Source organism: Sarcophilus harrisii, chromosome 3 (genome assembly GCF_902635505.1).
Source record: "Sarcophilus harrisii chromosome 3, mSarHar1.11, whole genome shotgun sequence".
Classification (NCBI taxonomy): domain Eukaryota; kingdom Metazoa; phylum Chordata; class Mammalia; order Dasyuromorphia; family Dasyuridae; genus Sarcophilus; species Sarcophilus harrisii.
Genome location: NC_045428.1, coordinates 413,224,191 through 413,247,306, shown reverse-complemented (window position 1 = coordinate 413,247,306; position 23,116 = coordinate 413,224,191). Strand labels below are relative to the sequence as shown.

At 32.8% G+C, this 23,116-nt stretch overlaps 1 protein-coding gene across 2 annotated transcripts in view; it reads right to left on the bottom strand.

The window, feature by feature from the left end:
* The window catches only part of FAP (fibroblast activation protein alpha), a 96,027-nt gene that overhangs the window by 47,188 nt on the left and 25,723 nt on the right, over nt 1-23,116 (bottom strand). For both annotated transcript variants that reach the window (XM_031960576.1, XM_031960575.1), the window contains exons 7-12: nt 19,091-19,163; nt 18,231-18,351; nt 16,364-16,518; nt 12,279-12,382; nt 8,889-9,024; nt 6,175-6,219 (exon numbers count right to left, since the gene is read on the bottom strand). In XM_031960576.1, the coding sequence (XP_031816436.1) occupies nt 6,175-6,219; nt 8,889-9,024; nt 12,279-12,382; nt 16,364-16,518; nt 18,231-18,351; nt 19,091-19,163 (634 nt within the window). The remainder of the gene's footprint in view (nt 1-6,174; nt 6,220-8,888; nt 9,025-12,278; nt 12,383-16,363; nt 16,519-18,230; nt 18,352-19,090; nt 19,164-23,116) is intronic.

Below are 23,116 nucleotides of genomic sequence, written 5' to 3'. Positions count from 1 at the left end.
CATAGAAGGCAATTATTAATGCTCATTTTCTTTCTTCCCATCTGAATCTCAACTATACAAATCTAGAAAGTACTAGAGTTGGAGGAGATGACCGCTGAGGTCTTTTCCATCTCTAAATTTATGATTTTATGTCCAGATTACTTATTCCTTTAATTGACCCCAGAAATGTCTGTTGTTGCAGTTTTGTGGCTATCATTTCATAATTGAAGTCTTCTGATATGGTCAGTCTTCATTTGCAATAGACAATCTCCACTGAGCCAAATCATGGAAATTCCTTAGTTGTAACTTCATTATAATCAGTATCTTTTTTTTTTACTGAGACAATTGGGGCTAAGTGACTTGCCCAGGGTCATACAAATCAGTATCTTTTAACAGAGATTTTTCAGTTTCAAGAAAAGAGCTCTTTCCAAATTGGCTCCATCATCAAAATCAAGACAAATGGTTTACTACTAAAATCTTTTAAAAGTCAATTGCTATTTTTTTGTTTTTTTGTTTTTACATTACCTTCATTTACAAATATAATGCTTCCCCTTCACTCCCAAAGAGCTATACCTTGTAACAAAGAATTAAAAAAGAGAGATAAAGAGAAAAAAAAAGCATTGACTTGAATATTAAATGATCTCAAAATATTTCAGGACATTTGGTGGCAAATATGAGCAAAAAGTTTTTTGTAGTCCTTTCAATGAGTTATTTCTCTGAGGAAGTGAAAAAAGTACTTATAACTTCATAATACTGTTAAATGAAAAATGGTATAGAGCTCAAGCCAAAAATTAAGAATCAGGAAAACAGGAAGAGCTTTTGTATTAAACAAAGATTGCGTTATCTTCTTTACTCTTTCCAATGCACACATCTAAGTAAATGATATTTCAGCCAAGCAGGTAACTCAGGTGCAGTAAAGAGAGTGTGAATTATTTCCAAGTTCACATTTGGAGATCATGAGCCCATAATGCATTTTGCATTACAGGTGACTACCCAATGAATCACACCTGTGCCCTAGATAAGCATCCAGATCAAGATCTTACCCAAAGCAAACCATGACACAGCCTCTTCAGTGGAGTCATTTGTTAGGGTTACATTTTTTCATAATTTGTGCATCTGGATAGAAAATTTTATGAGCCTTTATTTATGACTTGCTTGCTAAGCAGAAGTGCTTATCCATGGCATGGCTCAAGATTGTAGTTGATAAAAGTGAAGGAAAGAAACAGGAGAGATAAAAAATCCTAGCTTTTTCCAATCTAATTAATGGTTATCTAAGTCTACATCCAGTCAAAATGAGGCTTGGAATCATACAGAAAAATATCCACTTTCCTTAAACCCAGAGGTTATGTTGGAAATAAAAAGCTAGGTAGTATTTTGCTTAAATTATCTAAAGTATTTTGTGGATCTAAACATGTTTAGTTTTGTTGTTATTTTTCAGTCATTTCAGTCTTGTCTAACTTCATGACCCCATTTAGGATTTTCTTGGCAAAGATACTGGAATGGTTTGCCATTTTACAAGTGAGGAAACTGAAACAAACAGGGTTAAGTAACTTGCCCAAGTAGTAAAAGTCTGAGCCTGGATTTGAATTCTGTTCTCCTGACTTCAGGCTCAATGCTATAGTGACTTCACCATCTAGTTGTCTCTTCTCCAACTTCAAGGGCTAACATTGTAGATAATTTGACTGATCTCATCCTCTTTTTAGAGGGTTGCTATAACCCAATAAAACAACCTACAAAAATTTTGGGAAAAAAGTAACAATCTACATTTTTGTTGTTTGTTTTTCCTCTAGTAGAAGGCCAAGAAAGTAGCTGGTTTGACATTTTTGCTCTAAATTGTTTGCTCTCATATTAACCCCAAATAAGAGCTCCATGGCAAAGTGTGATCAGGAAGATCTAAAATGAAATCTAGCCTTAAACACTTATTATAGCTACGTGACCTGGGCATATTCCTTGACTTCTATTTTTCTCAGTTTCCTCATCTATAAAATATAATTCCATCTATCTCCCAGGGTTATTGTGAAAATAAAATTAGATAATATTTTTAAAATGCTTTGTAAAAATAACAGTATGATAGCAGGGAAGCATATAATGAGTTTGGAATCAGAACCTTTGTTCTGATTATCTAGTCAAGTCCTTTCTGAAATTCATTTCTCTTTTGTAAAATGAGGATGTAGGACTAGGTGATTTATAAGGGATTTTCTAGGTCTAAAATCTATGATTTTTGCATGTTTACTTAAGACAATAAATATAAGTATTAGCTTCTTAATCCAAATCACACCCCCAGTTGATAAATGGTCAAAAGATATTAACAGGTAATTTTCAGAAAAAAATCAAAGTTACCTATAGCCATATGGAAAAACCTCATTCTAAATCACTATGGATGAGAAATGCAAATTAAAAGAACCCTTTGGCACTATCTCATAACTCTCAAATTGTCTAATATGTCAGACAAGGAAAATGACAAATATTGAAGGGGATGTGGAAAACACATGCACTGTTGGTGGAGTTCTGAACTAATCCAAACATTCTGGAGAATAATCTGGAACTAGAGCTAATAGGCTATAAAACTGTGCATATCCTTTGACCCAGAAATACTGATTCTAAGTTTGAATCCGAAAGAAAAAAAATTTTTAAAAAGGAAAAGGACCTATTTGTACAAAAAATATTTATGGAATCTCTTTTTGTGGTGGCAAAAAATTGGAAACTGAGAGGATGCCCATCAAATAGGGAATGGAACAAGTTGGGGTAGAGGATTGTAATGGAATACCATTGTGCTACAAGAAATGAAGAACAAGATGATTTTAGGAAAAAACAACAACATGGAAAGAACTGAGGCAGATTTAAAAATCTGAGAAGACATATGGATTTCTACTAAGTGAAATAAGCAGAACCAGGAGAGCAATATACACAGCAATAGCAATATTATAGAGATAATGAATTGTGGAAGACTTAGTAACTTTGATCAATACAATGATCCACCACAACTCTGAAGAACTCATGATGAAAAATACTGTCTATCTCCAGACAGAGAATTGATGAATTCTGATCATATATTGAACTATATTTCCCTCTTTCTTTAATAATTTCATGTGTATAATATATATTATATTTCTTGCCTTTTTAATGGATGAGGAAAGGATGGATGAGGGAGAGAATTTGAATCAAAATTAAAAATGCTTTAAAATTGTTGATCAACATTTTAAAAATTATATATATTTCAAATTTAATTAAATGAAGATGACTATTTTCTTCCCTTTGGATTGTGGACAGAGTGAAATGTGAGATACCAACATATAGTGTATATATGTAAAAATGTAACTTCTTTTTAAACAAATATAGAAGGATTTGTACTTTAAAAAGTCATCTTTGCTTCAAAGTAGTCTTCTTGTGTAGCTATATCCTTATTTCAACAATGTTATTATTTTTCAAGATTTTTTTTAACGTAAAAGGAATTTGGCACACGCCTAAACCATCCAAAATGAAAGCATCCAATAGAAAACATCAGGGAGTTGCTTTTATGAAACCAGAGACCAGATATATGTGGATATTATAAAATGATCTTCATTCTTAGAAACCACTGACTATTATGTCTCAATTAGGTAGATTTAATGGTAGCCCAACCTCAAACTGTTTTGTTTTTTAATTTTCAGACCATTTCGTGGTATTGGTTTGGAGGCAAAATACCAGATTATCTGGCTTTAATAGTGAGCTACCATGTTTAGCAGATTTGACTAAGAATGACTTTTAGATGTTTCCACGAATTAAATCCATACTTAAAGAATGAAATTTGTAATTAATGAAGATATCTAAAAAACAACTATCTATCTAACCCTTTATATATTTTATCTCATTTCCCTTTCTGATATGCATAAAAGGCATGACTACCTCTATTTCATAGTAGAAGAAACTGATATTCAGATAAAGTGGTTTGCCTTGGGAAATTAAACCTGAGTCTTTCTTAATTTCAAATACAACCCTCTTTCTATTAATCCCACTGCCTCTCAATGAATATGCTCTGAAATCCAAAATCTGTTGAATGATTTTCATTCAACAAAGTTTACTATGTTCAAGGCATTACAACACTATGTGTGGGATTGTCTAGATACAAATAAACACAAGAAATACTCTCAAAAAGAGGTTCTAAAACATTTTGAGCAATAGGCATACTTGTAATAAGAACATATAGCTTATTAAGCTTTGGAGGAGACAACACTCATCTGTGTATATAAACTCTTCTAGTCTGTCCAGTTTTTTAAATAGGTCACCACATTAACCATAAAATGAGGGGATTGACTACAGCATTTTAAGGATTCTTCCAACTCTAAATCCTATGACCTCACAATTTTATTCCATACATATGATTCATATGTTTTAATTACAGAAAAATAAAATAAAGTTTTCAAGTGTGTAATTAAGTAATAATCAGTACAACTCTTTCTTTTTCTATTCTTTGTATAGCAAATTTTAAAAATGGGAATGTGTAAGACAAAGAGCTCCCCTTTTTGTTGTCTTCAATAAAGACAAACTCTCGTATTCTGAAAATCTGACAGGATTGCTTAACCATATTTTCTATATCTGCCTACTTTAGGAAACCAATTTGAAAGTGGCTAAGACTATAAGATTCTTCAAGAAGACCATTCTTTTACTGAGTTCTTCCTATTCAAGGTGACCAGTTTAATAGTTTTCTGTATGCAAAGCATTGTGCAAGGCACTAGGGATTTAAAAACAAAAGCCTTAGGATCAAACGAACATAGATTTAGAGTTGGTAGATCTCAAAGTCCAATTAGTCCATCTATCTCATTTTATAGGTGAGGAAACTGAGGTCCAGGCAGGTTAAATGACTTGTGTAAACTCACACAGTTAGAAAATTTCAGAGGCAGAATTTAAAACTAGCTCTTCTGACTAATATGTTATAATGTATAAAAGTATGAATTGAGACAAAGAATTTCTTTTTTCTGAATGCTTTTCCTATAGGTTCATTTGGAATATATTGTAAACCTATTAAATGGAATTTATTATGTCTTTATGTATATATATATATATATCTATATATATGCACACATATGTATAAATTGAATAAATTTTTTATGAAAATACTCTTGTGATGGAAAAATGATGGGAAAACTGAATCTAAAGATATAAATAAGTGATATATTAATTTTGGCAGATCTTCATTTATAATTTAACTGCCACTTTGCCTGTTGTAAGTTTCCATTTGTATGAAGCATTTCAGCCTTTGAATGATTTTTAGATCTTTATCATCCATGTATTCTGAGTTAATGGGTTAAGGGTACTGAGAGTTTTCTTTACGCAGCCTAATGTATCCACATAGTAGAGAAGGAGCCTTCCAATCCCTCTATTAACTTGATTGTAAGCCCATTTCTGTGAGGACAAGTAACATCTGACTTTGCAGGTAAATTCAAACCTATCTTGAACTGTTTATCAGAAATAGATGACTTCCAATGGAATACAATGGAGATAATACACAATTCTGCCCCCCCCACTCTTTTGCCCCCAATAAACTTGGATCTAGTGATAAAAACTATCCAAAGAAATTAGACAAAAAAACACAAAAATTACTTTTAGAATATTATAATACTTACCTTCCTTTGGGGCTTTATTTAAAAAAAAAACACAAGCATTTTCAGTCCAGGTTGCATGGAATTTAATACAGAAAGGGATATTTTCAAAAGAACTTTTTAAAGAAAGAACTATTCTCTATAAACCACTTGTCCAATCACATTTCTATAAAAATTCTATTTGCTTTTTTATACCTTATTAATCATTCAAAACTATTTTAAAATATCTCAAATGTCTGATGGATACTAAGGATTTCACAATATTTCAGTTCTGTTAATTTTTCTCTTTTAAAATATTTTTAGGGGGGTTCTGGAAGAAGAGTTTAGAAATGCATGTCCATGTGAAGAAATTAAGTTTAGGGAATGCAGCATCTTTCTTACTTCCAATATAGCTCTACAAATGTAGACACTGAAATCTCATTCTGAAAATGTACTTTTCAAATTTTGAAATTATCTGGCACAAAATTACTTAAGGAATTACTTCCTTTGTGCTTTTTACCTTCAAATGTGTCTATGAAAACAAGTAGTGCCAGTTTGGATACATTTCAAAATTCCTTTGATAGCTGTGTATCTGTCAAATTTCATGAAAATATTAATGTAAAGAGCAAAACCATACTCCACCAGCCCATCCAGTTCTGCTTTCTTCAATGTGCTGCCGGCTCTGCATAACAAAATAAGATATTAAGGATTCCATTATGAAATTGATCACTAGATTTAACATTTTAAAAATGGAAATTAAATCAGTTTTATTGACTATGTTCAAGGCATGGTACTAGAAGATTAACCTCCAATAAGAATTTGAAGATGATCTAGATGATTATTAAAAAAATCATTTGAAGCACAGTTATATTTGAAATGTTGACTCTTACTATAGATGTTTTGTTACCTTTTTCTTTATAACTGCCAATGTAGTGACATTTTTTCTTCTGGAGGGCAAGGACTCATGCTCATTTCAACATCCCATGAAAATCTAATGCAATTTAAGGACTTAATATAGTAGTTAAATAATAGCTGGAGAATAATCATGTCTCACAGTGAGAAACATGCTAGATTGTTTCCTTCCTCTGTCTCTGTATTCTGAGTAAGGAAACAGTTTGCAAATCATCCAATTTTTATACATAATCATAAGATGGAAGATGTTTCAATTAAGTTTTTTAAAAATACAACAATGATAGGGTCATCTTTAAAGCAAATTTGTACATAGTAAGATTGCCATTTCAGTGAGATCACTAACATCAAATTGATCACTTTTAATTTTTGCTATATGAGTGTGATCTCAGTCTGACTTCCAGGATGGAGAATAATTAAAACTTTTAGTAAATACCAGTATTGCCAATTTTGTGATCTGGGTTATCTTGTTATCTTGCTTTTCTGTCTTGGTTCAAATAGCTCCACAGAATTTTATTGTTATTGGTCATTTAATCCTTAAATTCTTTTATTGGCCTGATGCTCTTGTACATGTTGGATTACTAAAGATCCTTGTGTTCTCCAATCCCTCTAGAATTGATCACAGAAAATTTACATTTGGAAGATGAATCATTTCAGAATATGAACATTAGTAGGTACTACCTAAACATGGGACCTTTAGTAAATTTCGGTATCTATTTCATGAACATAAAATTAAAATGAATCTTTCAAAATGTTTTTCCTTATAAAATAAAAGCTTTAAATGTCTTTGAAAAATATTTTTTAAAGTTGCTACACATTTTCATAATTTAATAAATACTTTTTTGAGAAAAGTTCTTCCTATTTTAAGGCTTTAAATAAATGTTATACCTAAATTACTACAAACATCTATATGCAAACTCTAAAATGCATTCAGATTTGCAAATGTCTATATATTTAATATATGCTAAACTCCTTAAAGTAAATCAGAGGTATTTCTGCTAAAGCATAATAGGAGAGATGAATGTTTTCATAATACTTAGAACTATCAAGAAATTGTACTCCTTCCCTCTCTATTATTATGTTGAAATAAAGATATATTTCAATTTTGTCATTGTTATTCATCCTTTCTTCTTAAAGAAGATGGTGACAAGATGGAGAGTGAGATCAGAAAAGAAAACAATTGCTATTCACACTCATTTGAAGACATCAGAACTTAAACATAAATAAACTAGGTTTGGGGGCGTTGTTGGCCATTCAATGAAAAAGTGATTTGTTTTAAAGGTATAGTCTTATAACTCTATTTAAAACACAATTGGCTTTTTAAACATCTGACTTTTCAGAGCTGTATTTCAAGAAATCAATTGTCTCAGCTTTTCGAAAAAAATGGGAAAGGAGAAGGAAGAAATAGCAGCATCCCCCAAATTCTGCTCACACTGATTCAATTTGGGTACTCGGAGCAGCTAATACTGCTTTCAGATAATACAGTAAAGACATTTAATACAAAAGTTCTCCTAAGGATCTGGTTCACTCCTTCCCATAAATACTCACAGCATCTATGAGCAAGCTTAAACTTAGGCCATGATAATGATGAGGGCTCATGGGTAAGAAATATATGTATCTTACTTAACACTGAGTTTAAAAAAAAAAACTTCTAGAAAATTTAAGAAAAAAATTATCTAATCACCTTGCAAAGTAATGATTTTAAAAATATTTTTAAACTTGAGTTATTTTGACTTTTAGAGGACCTAAAATATTTTTACATAGAATTCTGTTAACTTTTTCCTTGTAAAACATGTCCAGTTTTCTAGATGGAATTAAATAGTTTACTTTGATTCAAATGTTTTTCCCCCTCACTTCATAAAAGTTTATTCCACTTGGCTTAATGAAATATAATAAAAGATTCCATGAACTATAAACATCCTTCTTCCAGGTTTTCTTATATCCTTGCCATTCCCTTTTTTTCTCTCTTTTCTCTTGAATCAAACTTATAAACCACTTCATGTCAAAACCTCCTCAATCTTCCTTTTCATTATCATGAACAAAAAAAAGCTCCTTTGCTTCATTCTTTCTTACATCACTCTAATTTCTTTTCCGTCTTGTATTTTTCTATCCTTATTCTATAAGATTTCATTTCTGACCTAATTCAGTTTCAGATTCCTGACTATCCAAGTACATTTAATCTTGTTATCCATTATCTTTCTAAATTCTATTTTTTATATGTATTCCATTTTTATCTTACTGGGTAGCAGCTAGAATAAGTATAGCTATGAACTTGTGTTATATATTATTTCAGGAAATGGTGAATTTGTAATTTGAGACTTTTGTAGAGTATCAAGTAATCATAGCACTAAAACTAATCTTATAATGGTCATTAAGTGCATAAATCTTTGAGTTTACATATTCATTTTAAGAAAATACAGCAATGATTTTGATGTACTATACCTTTGGACACTCCCAGTTTTGTGTGTTTTCTCTGAAGTCACATATAGACAGTACTGTAACATTTTGGACTCGTTTTAACCATTGCAAACATACTCGTTCATCTGTTACCCAGGTGAGCCAACTAAAATAATAGTCACTGTGAATAAAGCAAAATGGACAGTTATCATCACTCAGTCCAGATTGAGAAATCAGTTATAATCAGAGGGAGAGCATAAAAGCATAACTCTTGTAGGCATGATCATTTTGAAAAGATGGCATTATGGAACATTTATTAGAGATGATAAGATCAAAGGATCATAAACTAAGAAATAAAAGGAATCTTAGAAGCAGAGTGGGAGAATGGAAAGAGATTTTTTCTGTCTGAGGATTGGGTTCAAATTTTTATTTGGCAACAACTCTGACTTGAGTTTGGGAAAGTGAGCTATTCTTTAAAGTCCTATATTTCAACTCACCTGTACAAGGAGATTAGATCATGTGATCTCTAACTTCCTTTTCAGTTTTAAATCTGTTACAATTCAACTTCCTCATTTTACATATGAATGAAGGAAGAGCCAAAGAAGGCTAAATGATTTGTCCACAGTCACACAGAGACTAAGTGACAAAGCTGGGAAAATTGATGTCCATAGGGAACTTTTGTAATGTACTGTGTGTGCTCTTTGCAATAATGACAATAACAGCTATAATAGTTAGCATACACATTGAACTTAGAGGTTTGCAAACATATTCTTCCATTAAGTCTTCACAACAACTCTGTGAGAAAGATGCTTTTATTATACTCATTTTATAGATGAAGGAACCAAGACTGAGAGCAGTTCAAGTGATTTAGGGATACAAAGCTAGTAAAGTACAGGAGATTTCAGATTCAGGTCTTCCTCAGTCCAAGTCCAAAACTCTATTCATTCATTATACCAGAAGTATCAAAGTAGGGCAGCAAAACTCCCTGGTAGTGCCAACCAGATTAAAATGTAATTGTGAAATGTTTAACTAAATAAAAATATACAACAACGTAGATAATGTTAATTTGTGGATTCTGAATCAATATGCTTCCAGAGGGATCAAGATCCCTTTCTATTAGAAATTGATACTGCTATATTACACCAATTAGTGGTCTTCAAGGAACTGTTTTTTGGGGAAAAATTTATTCAGTAAGTTAAAAATTCAATCAAACTAGCTAATTTTGGTGTAATAGTAAGGGTCCTGAATTTTCTGCTTTTCAATTTTTTTCAAATTTTTCAATTTTCAATTTTGAAATTTCATTTCTCAATTGTTTTGAATTGAACAATGACATTAATATTGTTTCATATGTAGAGAGAACAATAGAGAATATTAATGTGAAGAATCATAACAGGTTAGAATCAAAAGAGACCATAAATATCATCTAGTATAACTCTCATTTTAAAGATGAAGAAATTGAGGCCTGCAGAATTTGCAACTTGCCTAAAGTCATATAACTAGTTTGTGGCAGACCCAGGACTAGAAACTTGGTTTCTTGTTTCTTTTTACTTGTTATATAAGATAGTTGATAGTTAATGATCAGTAAGCAATTAATTAATTAGAAATTGAAGATTGTTTTTATAAGGCATTACCATCTAAATACATAAGCTTAATTTTTAAAAATATAGATCTGATTTTTATAGCTGCGGAGAATTCCTAGTATGAAAATTATGCCCTTTGGTCTAGATTGCTAACTTTTCTGAAAGTTATATTTTTGGATAGTTGCCTAAGGCAATTGGGAGCTAAATGATCTGCCCACAGTCACATAATCAGTATTATTACATAGCATTTTTAGGTTTGCAAAGTAATTTATAAATCTCATTTTATCCAGTTATTAAGTGTCTTGTAAGATTTAAACTCAGGTCTTCTTGATTCCTAGCACTCTATCTATTGAACCATAATTAGTGTCAGAGGAACATAAGATTTCTTTATCCCAAGCAAGCTTTCTAAGCTACCCTTAATTTGATTTCCCTTAATTAATTCTAGGTGATAAAACTGCAGACTTTAAGGAGCACAAACCAGAGACAAGAAGGAATTAAGGTCTTAAATAAAGGCATTATCTCATCAAATGATGGAATAAGCACAACTTATGTGCTCTTATGGCTAAAGGTTCAGCCACATCTTTAGTTATCTTTTAAAAAGCAAAATATATTTTTCAGAAGTCCAGTAGGGACAGTTGGAACAGAAGACAGATATGAGGACTGTGAGCTCTGGTCTTCAAGAAGACAGCCAGCTGTGAAAGAATTCAACTGGGCAGGAGCAGTTCTTTCTCTTTCTTCCCTCATTGACTATAGAATTTTACAGAGAATCCACTTCCTGATAAGAGGCCCTGTGCCCAACAAGGAGCAGACCCAAAGAGCTTAGATGAGTAGCCTATCCATCAAAATTTCTGTACTCAGGGGGAATAGCATAAAGATCATCACAAGAAATAAAAGATGTAGGGATCCTGTAGTGTCAAATGTGTGAACTGCCTAGTTTGTATTCCCTGTGTCAATTACTTCTATACTAGTGTAATCTATATATGTGTCCACTTTTCCCACTGATGCTGTGTGTAATTGTGGAAGAAACAAATTTTTGGAGAGAATGTTCATGCAATGTTAATAAGCAAATGTTTTTATTTTAGCTAATTCTGTTCTGTGACTGATTACTAAAGGTAAACATACAAATAAGGGCTCATAAACTATACTTCTCAAAGGGTAAACCCACAGAGTACCTTGAACCTGGGATAGTCTTAACCATCAACTCAACTGGCAAGTATAAATTAGGGAGGGGTTAACTTAGAGTTCTGGGTATATATCTAGTATACCTTTAGTTTCAGTATGCACATGTTATAGCCTCTTTGTAGAATTAAAATTCTTTTAGAACATGGACAGTTTCAATTTTGCAATGCAATAACAATTCCAATAGATATGGGGTAGAAAATGCAATCTACATCTAAAGAGAAAGCTCTAAACATTGAATGTGGATTAAAGCATAGTATTTTTGTGTTTTCCCTCCCTTTTGGTCTGATTTTTCTTGTAAAACATGACAAATACAGAAATATGTTTTATATGATTACACATGTTTGACCTATATCAGATTGCTTGCTGTTTTGGGGAGGGAAGCTGCTAAGAGAGGAAGGGAGGAAAAAAATTGGAGCACAAAATCTTACAGAAACAAGTGTTCAAAATTATCTTTACATATATTTGGAAAAATAGAATACTATTGAAAAAATGTGTGCTGATTAATTGTTTGAAAAGAAACAAATAATTACAGGGATTTGTTTATCTTCTCTATACATTAACATAGCCTGACAAACAATAGATTGCAACTTTTAAAAATGAGATATGAATTCCTCAACAAAATTTAAAGCACAATGATATCAAAAAAGATAACAAAAATAAGAGAATACAGTACCTTGATGAAATCATTTCTGGAACTGGAACTTCTCTGGGACCCACATATTCAGGATAAGTGGTATCAATAATAAATACCCTGACAATAGGATTTTTAGCCCCAGCCTGTCAAGAAAATGAATAGCAGTTTATAAAATCCTACTTCACAGCAGTGTTTAAGGACACTAAGATGTTTCAAGAGGACAGCAAAAATGAAGCACATAATACCATCATTGGAACACTACCTTTTTACCACTGCCACCCCCAACCTCCTCCCAACACCATTCATTTAAATTTCATTTGTAAGGGCAATGAGGAATGTTGTATCAAAAAGTGTCTATGTAGATAGATGATACTTGGGATTCTTAACTTTGAGGGACTTTTTGATACTTTCATACTTAAGGTATTAAAACTGCATTTTTGGGGGTGGTGAGGAAGAAAGATTCTCTTTATGTATCACCAAAGCAGATATCTTCCTCCCAAAGGACTCTTTCACATCGACTATTATTCTTCCCTACCTGCAAAAGAAAGAGTATTCCTCCTTAGGGACTAGGGGAAAAGATAGAGGTTATGTACGGGAGAGACTAAAATCAGGATGCTTTGTGGTTTGCATGATGAAATTCAGCTTGAGACAGCTCTCAGACAGGATACCTGGTTGGTCCCATTATTGTTACCACCCATAATAGTAGGGGAGAGTTGACGCCAAACAAAATATTCAGGAAGAATTTATTTTGTATATGCCTTTTAGAAGACATAAGCTTACATATACAATATGCTGATTTTTGATAGACGGTCAATTCATTGCAGACAGGAACAATTTTATCTTGGTTTCCTTTGTGCTTAGTACAGTGCTTAGCACATGACAGATGCTTAATAAATACTTCTTGATTGATTGAAAAGAAAATTGTGGCAACAGTAATTTGATTGTCTTTTAATCTTAATATGTTAGTACAGTTTCACAGAACCTAGGCTGCAATTTCCCAAAAAAGAAGTGCAAACTCCTCCTAAATAAAATTCAAAGCATAATAATTTCAGTAAAAGAAAATGGGATAGCCCCAGGACACACAAATTTTTCCTTTTACCCCTCCTGTTGTGTCCTTCCCTCATGTTGCCCACTATCCTTCATACACAGACATTTTTTCAAGTCCTCAAATTATTTTACTTTAGTTAGAGGGAATCTTGGAGGAAAAAACCATATTTGAATCCAATAAACTTCAAATCTAAAGTCTCACATTATACAATTTGGCTTGAATCAGATTCAAACATTGCTCAGCCTGTTTCAGGATTTAGGATTCAGGACTCAGGTCGGCTAAGTCTTCCCACTCCTACATCCTATGGATCAAGTTGCCCTTCCTTGCAAGTCCAGCCCTTCATACATACACATCCTCACTTCTGAATTTGAACTTCTTTCAAAGCTCTTCACCCACAAGGAAACAAGGTCCTCATTTGAGCCCCAACTTCTTTGATTTCAGTCCTTTCTTTTTTCTTGGCAAAGCTCAGCTTTCCTGATCTGCTCCTGCTGTCTCAGCTTTTTCAACCCTTCCTGATGTCACGGAAGCCACATGTGCTTCCATATTCAATCCCCTGAAGGCACCATTAGTTTCCAGCCTCCCATCCTGGGTCTCTACGCCTACTCCCAGAGATTTCCCAATCTAGGCACACAGTTTCTGACTGACATCATTTCACAAAACTATTAGGACCTCTTCAACTTCATTATATTTCAATTACTTTGTCTCAGGATAGAGTGAATTTATTCTTAAATTCACATAAGATTCAGGGGAAAAGGGAAGATTTAAAAATATATATATTTTTTCCTCCTACTTATACTCAGGGAGACAGTGTAGCCTAAAAAACCATTTTTGGGGGTAATTCAGGGCAGCCCTGCATAGGGTATTAACTCCATGATGGTCTTCTTTTAATGTTTAGTTTTTGAAAACAACTAAAATCAGTTCTTCCAAATATATTTCAGTCTCCATATTTAATAAGAAATTAATTTTTTTAAATTCCACTTTTCAAGTCCCTTATAAAAGTTAAATATGAAGTCTGAATTCTTTTCTTATCATGGTCTCTAGGGAGCTTAGAATCACAATAAAGGAAATATCACTAGGGCTATTGTCAGCATTTGTAGTACTTCGGAAGTGTAAAAATAATACACAGAAGCAGATGGCACAGTATCTGGATAAGTGCCAAAACTGGTGTCACTGGCCTTGGGTTCATCTTAAAGCCCTGCCACTTATCACCTGTGCTATATTGGTCAATTCACTTAACCTTTATGAACTTTAGTTTTCTCATTTGTAAAATGACTTCTGTTTGACCTCTACCATCCCTTCCAACTCTAGATCTATAATAATTAGCAAAAATGGGCAAATGAGAGAACAATAAGATGAGAAGAGACAAGTAGTTAGTAAACACCTCTTGTGTGACAAGTACTAAGCTGGGTGCCAGGGAGCCAAGTAGAGAGAACAAAGTAATCCATATTCACATTGCATTTACATTCTAATGGGGGAGACAACAGGTATATATATATATATATATATATATATATATATATATATATATAAATATAGAGTGAATAAATATTGCTACTGCTCAGTCATCTCAGTCATGTCTAACTTTTCATGACCCCATTTGGTGTTTTCTTGGCAAAGATACTAGAGTGCTTTGCCATTTCCTCCTACACACACACACACATACACACACACACACACACACACACACACACACACATACAGCTGTTAAATACAAGGTAGTTTGAAAAAAGAGACTCTAAGCACTGGGAGATCAGAAAAGGCTTAATACAGAAAGTGAGAGACTGTATGATTCAGAGGTTACCTGGGAAAATATTCCAGGAATGGGGGATAGATAATACAAAGGCAAAGAGATGGAACTGCAAGTATTGAGTGTGAGGAACAGAGATAAAGTCACAGAGCAAAGAAATGGGAATAATAACCAAAGAATCTGCAAAGAAAAATTGCTTCAGATTGTATATAGGTCTTTAAAAGCTAAATGAAGATGTTTCTATTTATCCTACAACTTGAACTGGAGATGATTGTGTAGAGGAAAATGCACTCAAGAAAAATGACTTCATCCTTTCTCTAATCCATCCAATACACTTCTCTCATATCAGTGTCTGAGTATTTCTGATTTCTTACCCTGTGATACTCGCCCTATCAACCTCAACCGAAAATATCTTGTATGCCATTTGCCCCAGATTTGGTTTACAGTGATTGTCCATAAAGGGTAGCTAAGTGGCTCAGTGGGCTAGACAACTCTGAGTTCAAATCTGGTCTCAGATATTTACTAGTTGTGTGATCGTTCTTAAATCACTTAATCCTATTTGCCTCAGTTTCCTCACCTGTAAAATGATCTGGAGAAGAAAATAACAAACCACTCCAATAATTTTGCCCAGAAAAGGCACAAATGAATTTCTGAAGAGTTGGGCATGACTGAAAAAATGACTAAACAAAATCTAAGTTCAAAAATTCTTAGTCATATCTTTATTCGACCCGCTATTCAATATTCCTCTCTGAGTCTAGTGAATGGAACATCAAAGCAGAGAATAACTGAACAGAATTTTAAGCTAGAAAGACTAAAGAGATTATTTAAAGATTACTTGGCTCTCTCTCTTCTCTGCCATCCCCAACACACACATACTTCATAATTGAAGAAACTGATGCTCATAGGGTCTATAGTACTATATTAGGCAGCATATATGTCCCTCTAGCTAGTTAAGCTAATATCTATATGAGAGAAGGATCAATGAAGTCAACATTAATGTTTCCCTCTCCAATTTACATTTTAAGACACTTGAAGAAGGATTAGAAAATGGAAATTAGAATGTTGAGCTTGATAGTTTAAAAGAACCAAAATGAAATTTAACTTATTTCCCTTTAGTAATTTATGCTTCCTCAAGATGTATATTGAAAGGCAACCTCATGAAGCACACTCAGATGTCCAGAGTATTAGAAGATTAAACAAAAAAAATTACTTTTGTAACACATAAAAAAAAGTTTTCCAATTTTATTGATTCCCATCTTTATTCATAGTTATTATTGTTCATGTTTACACCAAAGGAATAAAAATATCTGTTAAAAGCATTCAACATACCTTTGGGTAGGGGATATTTATTGTTCTAGGATACTGTTCATCACCATAATAAGAATATGTAATAACTGGTATATCTGTATCATTAAATTCTGCATATGCTAAAAACCTTCCATTTGGAGACCACCAGAGAGCATATTTTATAGCAAGCATTTCCTCTGAAAAATAAGCATCTCTATATTAATTATTGTTATAATTTACTTTTCAAAATAATTACAGTTACTTTCAAATAGTTCTTTGCTGTAAGGATTCTCTTATTAGACTGACATGCTACATAAAACAGGTTTAGTAATTTAAAAAACCAAATATTTGTGGTAAACAGGAATAGTTTATTCTTGCATCCCATTCAAAACTTTAATCCAGTTATGGCCAATAAATATAAATTAGCAATCTATTACATAAATTATTTTATATGATTATGATATATTTCTTAAAAGTTTCCAAAATGTCTTTTTTAGATTATCTGATGTGAGTCTTACAATCACATGGTAAAGCAGCTCCTATAGGTATTGTTTATGCATATTTTAAAGCAGAGGTTCAAAGAAGTTGTTACCTTATCCATGATCACACATCTAATAAATACCAGACTACAGGTCCACTGATCTCTCTATTATACCATACCAAAAATAGAAATCTTTTCTTTATTAATAGTGGATCAGCTTCAGCAGCATTGATTTCTCTGTGGGCACTATTCCTAGTTTTAATAGTCTTCCTGCAGCCAGAACTGAGAGAAATAGGCTTACACTGGAATGTGGGGTCTTAGTTAAAGTGGTAAGAATGGGTTCCCAATGGAGGTTGTGGAATTGCTTTGTAAGTTTTCTTTTGACAGCAATAGTTTAGATAGATTTCTCATACAGGAAAGAACTGGATCTAATTACATTTCTACAAGTCCCTTTCAAACTTGAGATTCTTTAATTCTACAACTCAGATTTCAACAGAATTTTCTTGGTGAAAATGTCTCTTTTGGAAGCATTTTCCTTGGAAAAGAGGACAGAATGTGTGAAAATCATGGAAAATAAGGCATGGACTCCCACTCAAAGATTCAGCATGTTAGCACATTCTCTGGCACCTAGTAGGCACTTTATGTTTATTTATTGATTGTTTTGTTGATTTATTAAGATAATAATGGTGATGATGATGATAATAATAATAAGCTTTTAGTAGTTGTCATTTACATTGTACTTTAAGACTTGCAAAGTTCTTTTTTATGCATTTATAAGTTCCTCATGGCCACCTTGTGATGTAAGTACTGGAGCTATTATTATGCCCATCCTATAAGTGAGAAAATCTGTATTAAAAGAGGTTCAGTCTGGTCCCATTTTGGAGAAAACAGGAAATGTTTTTCCATATAAATACTTGAAAAATTTACCAAATTTACTTGGTAATATAAATAATCTGTGGCTTCTGCTGGTGTGTTAATGATACTAATAATCCATAGGGCTAAGTCTCCTTGACTCTCTACTTTGATGTTAGGAAGATGAAATCCAACATACGTTCTTTGATCTAGGGGTTCAAGTTTTGACCTGGACCTGTGAACTCATTGCTGTAGGGAATTCCCAGTGAGGATATCCTCTCTATCATTACAAACCAGCAATTTCTTTACAATATGTAGTTTTAGAGTCCATTGAGAAGTTAAGTGGCTTTTCCAGTATGAATCAGAGACAGAACTTAGATCCCATGTCACCTCAAAGATGGCACTATCTAAGTCATTATGTCAGGTTGCTACATCAAATAATTACCTCTGATTCCCCATTACTTGGTGCCATCTTAGCCAAGGACCTGCCTGAATAATGATGGAACCTAGCCCTATTAATCTTATGTTGTAGTTGCTGTTGTTTTTAAAATAAGAGGTAAAACAACACTAACTTACCTTCATAGACCCAATCAGGAATTCCATTAAAAATTTGATTGTCTTTCCCAGTAGATGTTATTTGAATAGGTGGGTCTCTTGGAGTTTGTTTCAAATAAATATTGTTTTGATAGACATATGCCTAGAGAAGAACATGAGCTTTTTAGTAGGTATAGCAGCAAGGGAAAAATAAAATTGGCTTTTTCTTCAAAAGTAATAATTTTTGAAACTCTATCTTAGCTTGCTATTGGTTTATGTACAAAGGAGCTCACATCTGAAATGCTAACTTAATATATATCTTCCCCAAAATGTTTCCCAATAGGGCTAACTATAATTGTTGTGGAAAAGGTTTATTTCAAATCTTTAAAAAATATCTTATGCTCTCTCATTATCTAACAATTCTGAAAATTTACTTTTTCTCACTAAAACAAGATGTACAGATCTCTAATTATGCATGAATAATCTATAGAATGCTTCATTAATCATTCTAGACACAGTCAGGCTTACTGGTTTCTACATTTAATCTAAGAAAGTTGTGAAAATACTATTTTTACTAATGCTTCTTTTAAAAACTCATTTTTCAAAAGATAAAAAATTTTAATGTGCAATTTTGAAATGGAGATTTTTATTGACTTTTCAGATGCCTTTAAATTTATCAAATCTGGTTTAAAAACAAAAGAAATTATAAATGGATATTCTCTAGTAGAATATATTTCTTGAAGTGAGATTTTTTTCACCCCACTGCCTTGCATATAATAGGTACCCAGTAAATGCTGAAACAAATTCTCTCCCAGAGAAATAAATTAAAGAAAAAGCAAATTGAAACTAGTTATTTTTGGTGGATTATAGTTAAGTTAGTCTATATATTAGCAATTACTAACCAATTTACTTCCAACAGGTGACCAGCATAAATACTGAATTGGATGAGGAAGTTCATTTTCTCTTGTAAAATCTCTAGAAAGAAAAGAAACATATTTATTATACAATGAAGGGAAAGCTATTTAGAAACAGACAAAACCAAAGTAGAAAAAAATTAAATGTGTGTGTGTGTGTGTGTGTATATATGAGGAAATATGATGTATTGAAGATTACTGACCTGGGAATAGAGTTGTAGATACTAGTTCTTGCTCTGACTCTAACTAGTTAGGTGACTTTTGGGGCATGTCTTAAGGTTTTGGGGACTCAGAAATCTTACCTATAAAATATGACAACTAGCTAGACTTCATAGTCCACAAAATCTCATTAAACTCTTAAATTCTATTAAATAGTGTAAACCAGCAATTAAGGTGCAGAAATTCAGGATGTACAGCAAAAGACACTTGAAAATATTTTCAGAGACTGTGCATGTCTGTACATGACTAATATTTGTAAAATTACAATAGAACCAAAATTCATTCATTTGTAAGTCCCAATCTTTGAGCTATTATATAATTCACACTTTAAAAAGTATAGATGTGGTTTGAGAATCTGTGCAAAGGTTTGCCTTGAGTTAAACTTCAAACAGGAAAAAAAGGAAAACAGTTGATTTCTGACTAAACTGAAAACCATTTTTAATTTTGGGCAATGTTCCTTCATATTACAAAGGTCTCCACCCAAAGGAAACTTTCAAACATTCTATGGCCCTAAAAACTCTATTTAGTAATTGATGTCACAGTGTTATTTGAGGAGTGCTAGTTCACTGGTTTTTATTGTACCATCTCCAGAGAAGCTTTGGCAATAACCTTAATGAATGATGAGAACAGTGAAACATCTCTGGGTTTACCATGGTCATATTTCTTTCCATTTATCATTTTTGAAGGTTATTAGTAATGAGTGCATTTGGCTAGTCTGATTGGAGGCAAAGCAGAATGATGTCTTTATAATGTCATTTGAGAGACAGACAGAAAGACCTATCTGTTCAAAACTGTCTAAACAGAGTAGGGTAGTGGAAAGAAAACTGGCTTCAGAATAAAGTCCCTCTTCTGTTATATACTTGCTGTGTGACTTTGGGCAAGTCATGTAGCATTTCTGAGTTGCCCACAATTCTCTAGGATGACAATTTCCTTATACCAATAAGATTACTAGTAGTGTCTAACCTCAGCTACCCCTACCAAAGTGATCCTACTATTGGACCTGAAACTCTGAAATAGTTTGCTCCCTTTGAATTATGGGTCAGAAAAACTTTATGAAAATGCAAATCTTATCTGAAAAGAGCAATATTATCAGTCATTAACACTTTAGTTTAATTAGATTAGTATGAAACTTAGGCTCCCCATATCCTTTTTAAAGGATACATTTTTGACACATTTTTTTCCCTTCTTTCGGGTAGGGTCAGAGGGATAATGTAGCTATGTCCCAAAATCTATGGAGGAAGGTAAGTATCATTTCCAAGGCTTATATCAGAAAATATCCTCTGGGATAGTGTTGGCCACTTTGTAGGTTGAAAGAGTAACCAGGTATCTGGGATCGAAGAAGCATAGAAGGAAAACTGGTATTTATGGTGACATTCTACTCATTAAGTGTTGTAGGAAGTTTGTATATTTCCAGCATGTACTTTATAATAAAGAAGTTTTTAAAATCAAATGAAGGTGGCCTAGCTGTACCAGATCTAAAACTATATTATAAAGCAGCAGTCACCAAAATCATTTGGTGTTGGCTAAGAAATAGACTAGTTGATCAGTGGAATAGGTTAGGTTCAAAGGACAAAACAGTTAATAACTTTAATAATCTAGTGTTTGACAAACCCAAAGACCCCAGCTTTTGGGATAAGCTTTTGGGGCATGTCTTAAGGTTTTGGGGACTCAGAAATCTTACCTATAAAATATGACAACTAGCTAGATTTCATAGTCCACAAAATCTCATTAAGCTCTTAAATTCTATTAAATAGTGTAAACCAGCAATTAAGGTGCAGAAATTCAGGATGTACAGCAAAAGACACTTGAAAATATTTTCAGAGACTGTGCATGTCTGTACATGACTAATATTTGTAAAATTACAATAGAACCAAAATTCATTCATTTGTAAGTCCCTTGTTTTTGGTGTTTGACAAAACACCACTGTTTGACAAAAATTGCTGGGAAAATTGGAAATTAATATGGCAGAAACTAGGCATTGACCCACACGTAACACTGTACACCAAGATTAGGTCAAAATGGGTTCATGACCTAGATATAAAGAATGAGATTATAAATAAATTAGAAGAACACAGGATAGTTTACCTCTCAGACCTGTGGAGGAGGAAGGAATTTATGACAAAAGAACTAGAGATCGTTATTGATTACAAAATACAAAATTTTGATTATATCAAATTGAAAAAAAATTGTACAAACAAAACTAATGCAGACAAGATTAGAAGGGAAGCAATAAACTGGGAAAACATTTTTACGGTCAAAGGTTCTGATAAAGGCCTCATTTCCAAAATATATAGAGAATTGACTCTAATTTACAAGAAATCAAGCCATTCTCCAATTGATAAACGGTCAAAGGATATGAACAGACAATTCTCAGACAAAGAAACTGAAACTATTTCTAGCAATATGAAATGATGCTCCAAGTCATTATTAATCAGAGAAATGCAAATTAAGATAAATCTGAGATACCATTACACACCTGTCAGACTGGCTAAAATGATAGGAAATGATAATGCTGAATGTTAGAGGAGATGTGGGAAAACTGGGACACTGATATATTTTTGGTGGAATTGTGAATACATCCAGCCATTCTGGAGAGCAATTTGGAACTATGCTCAAAAAGTTATCAAAGTGTGCATACCCCTAGATCCAACAGTGTTACTACTAGTTTTATATCCCAAAGAGATTTTAAAGAAGGTAAAGGGACCTGTATGTGCAAGAATGTTTATTGTAGCCCTCTTTGTAGTGGCCAGAAACTGGAAACTGAGTGGATGCCCATAAATTGGAGAATGACTGAATAAATTGTGGTATATGAATGTCATGGAATGTTATTGTTCTGTAAGAAATGACCAGCAGGATGATTTCAGAAAGGCCTGGAGAGATTTACATGAACTAATGCTGAGTGAAATAAGCAGGACCAGAAGATCATTATATACTTCAACAACAGTACTATATGATTATCAATTCTGATGGACGTGGCCATCTTCAGCAATGAGATGAATCAAATCAGTTCCAATGGAGCAGTAATGAATTGAACCAGCTACACCCAAAGAAAGAACTCTGGAAGATGATTATGAACCATTACATAGAATTCCCAATCCCTCTATTTTTGTCCACCTGCATTTTTGATTTCCTTCACAGGCTAATAGTATACTATTTCAGAGTCCAATTCTTTTTGTACAGCAAAATAACTGGATTTGTATACTTATATTGTATTTAATTTATACTTTAACATATTTAACATGTATTGGTCAACCTGCCAGCGGGGGGAGGGGATGAGGGGAAGGGAGGGGAAGAATTGGAACAAAAAGTTTGGCAATTGTCAATGCTGTAAAATTACCCTTGCATATAACTTGTAAATAAAAAGCTATAATAAAAAATAATAAATAAATAAATAAATTAGAAGAACACAGGAGAGTTTACCTCTTAAACCTGTGGAAGAGGAAAGAATTTATCATCAAAGAAAAACTAGAGATCATTATTGATTACAAAATAGAAAATTTTGATTATAACAAATTGAAAACTTTTTGTACAAACAAAACTAATGCAGACAAGATTAGAAGGGAAGCAATAAACTGGGAAAATTTATTTTTACAATCAAAGGTCTGATAAATACCTCATTTCCAAAATATATAGAGAATTGACTCTAATTTATAAGAAATCAAGCCATTCTCCAATTGATAAATGGTCAAAGGATATGAACAGACAATTCTCAGACAAAGAAACTGAAACTATTTCTAGCAATATGAAATGATGCTCCAAGTCATTATTAATCAGAGAAATTCAAATTAAACAACT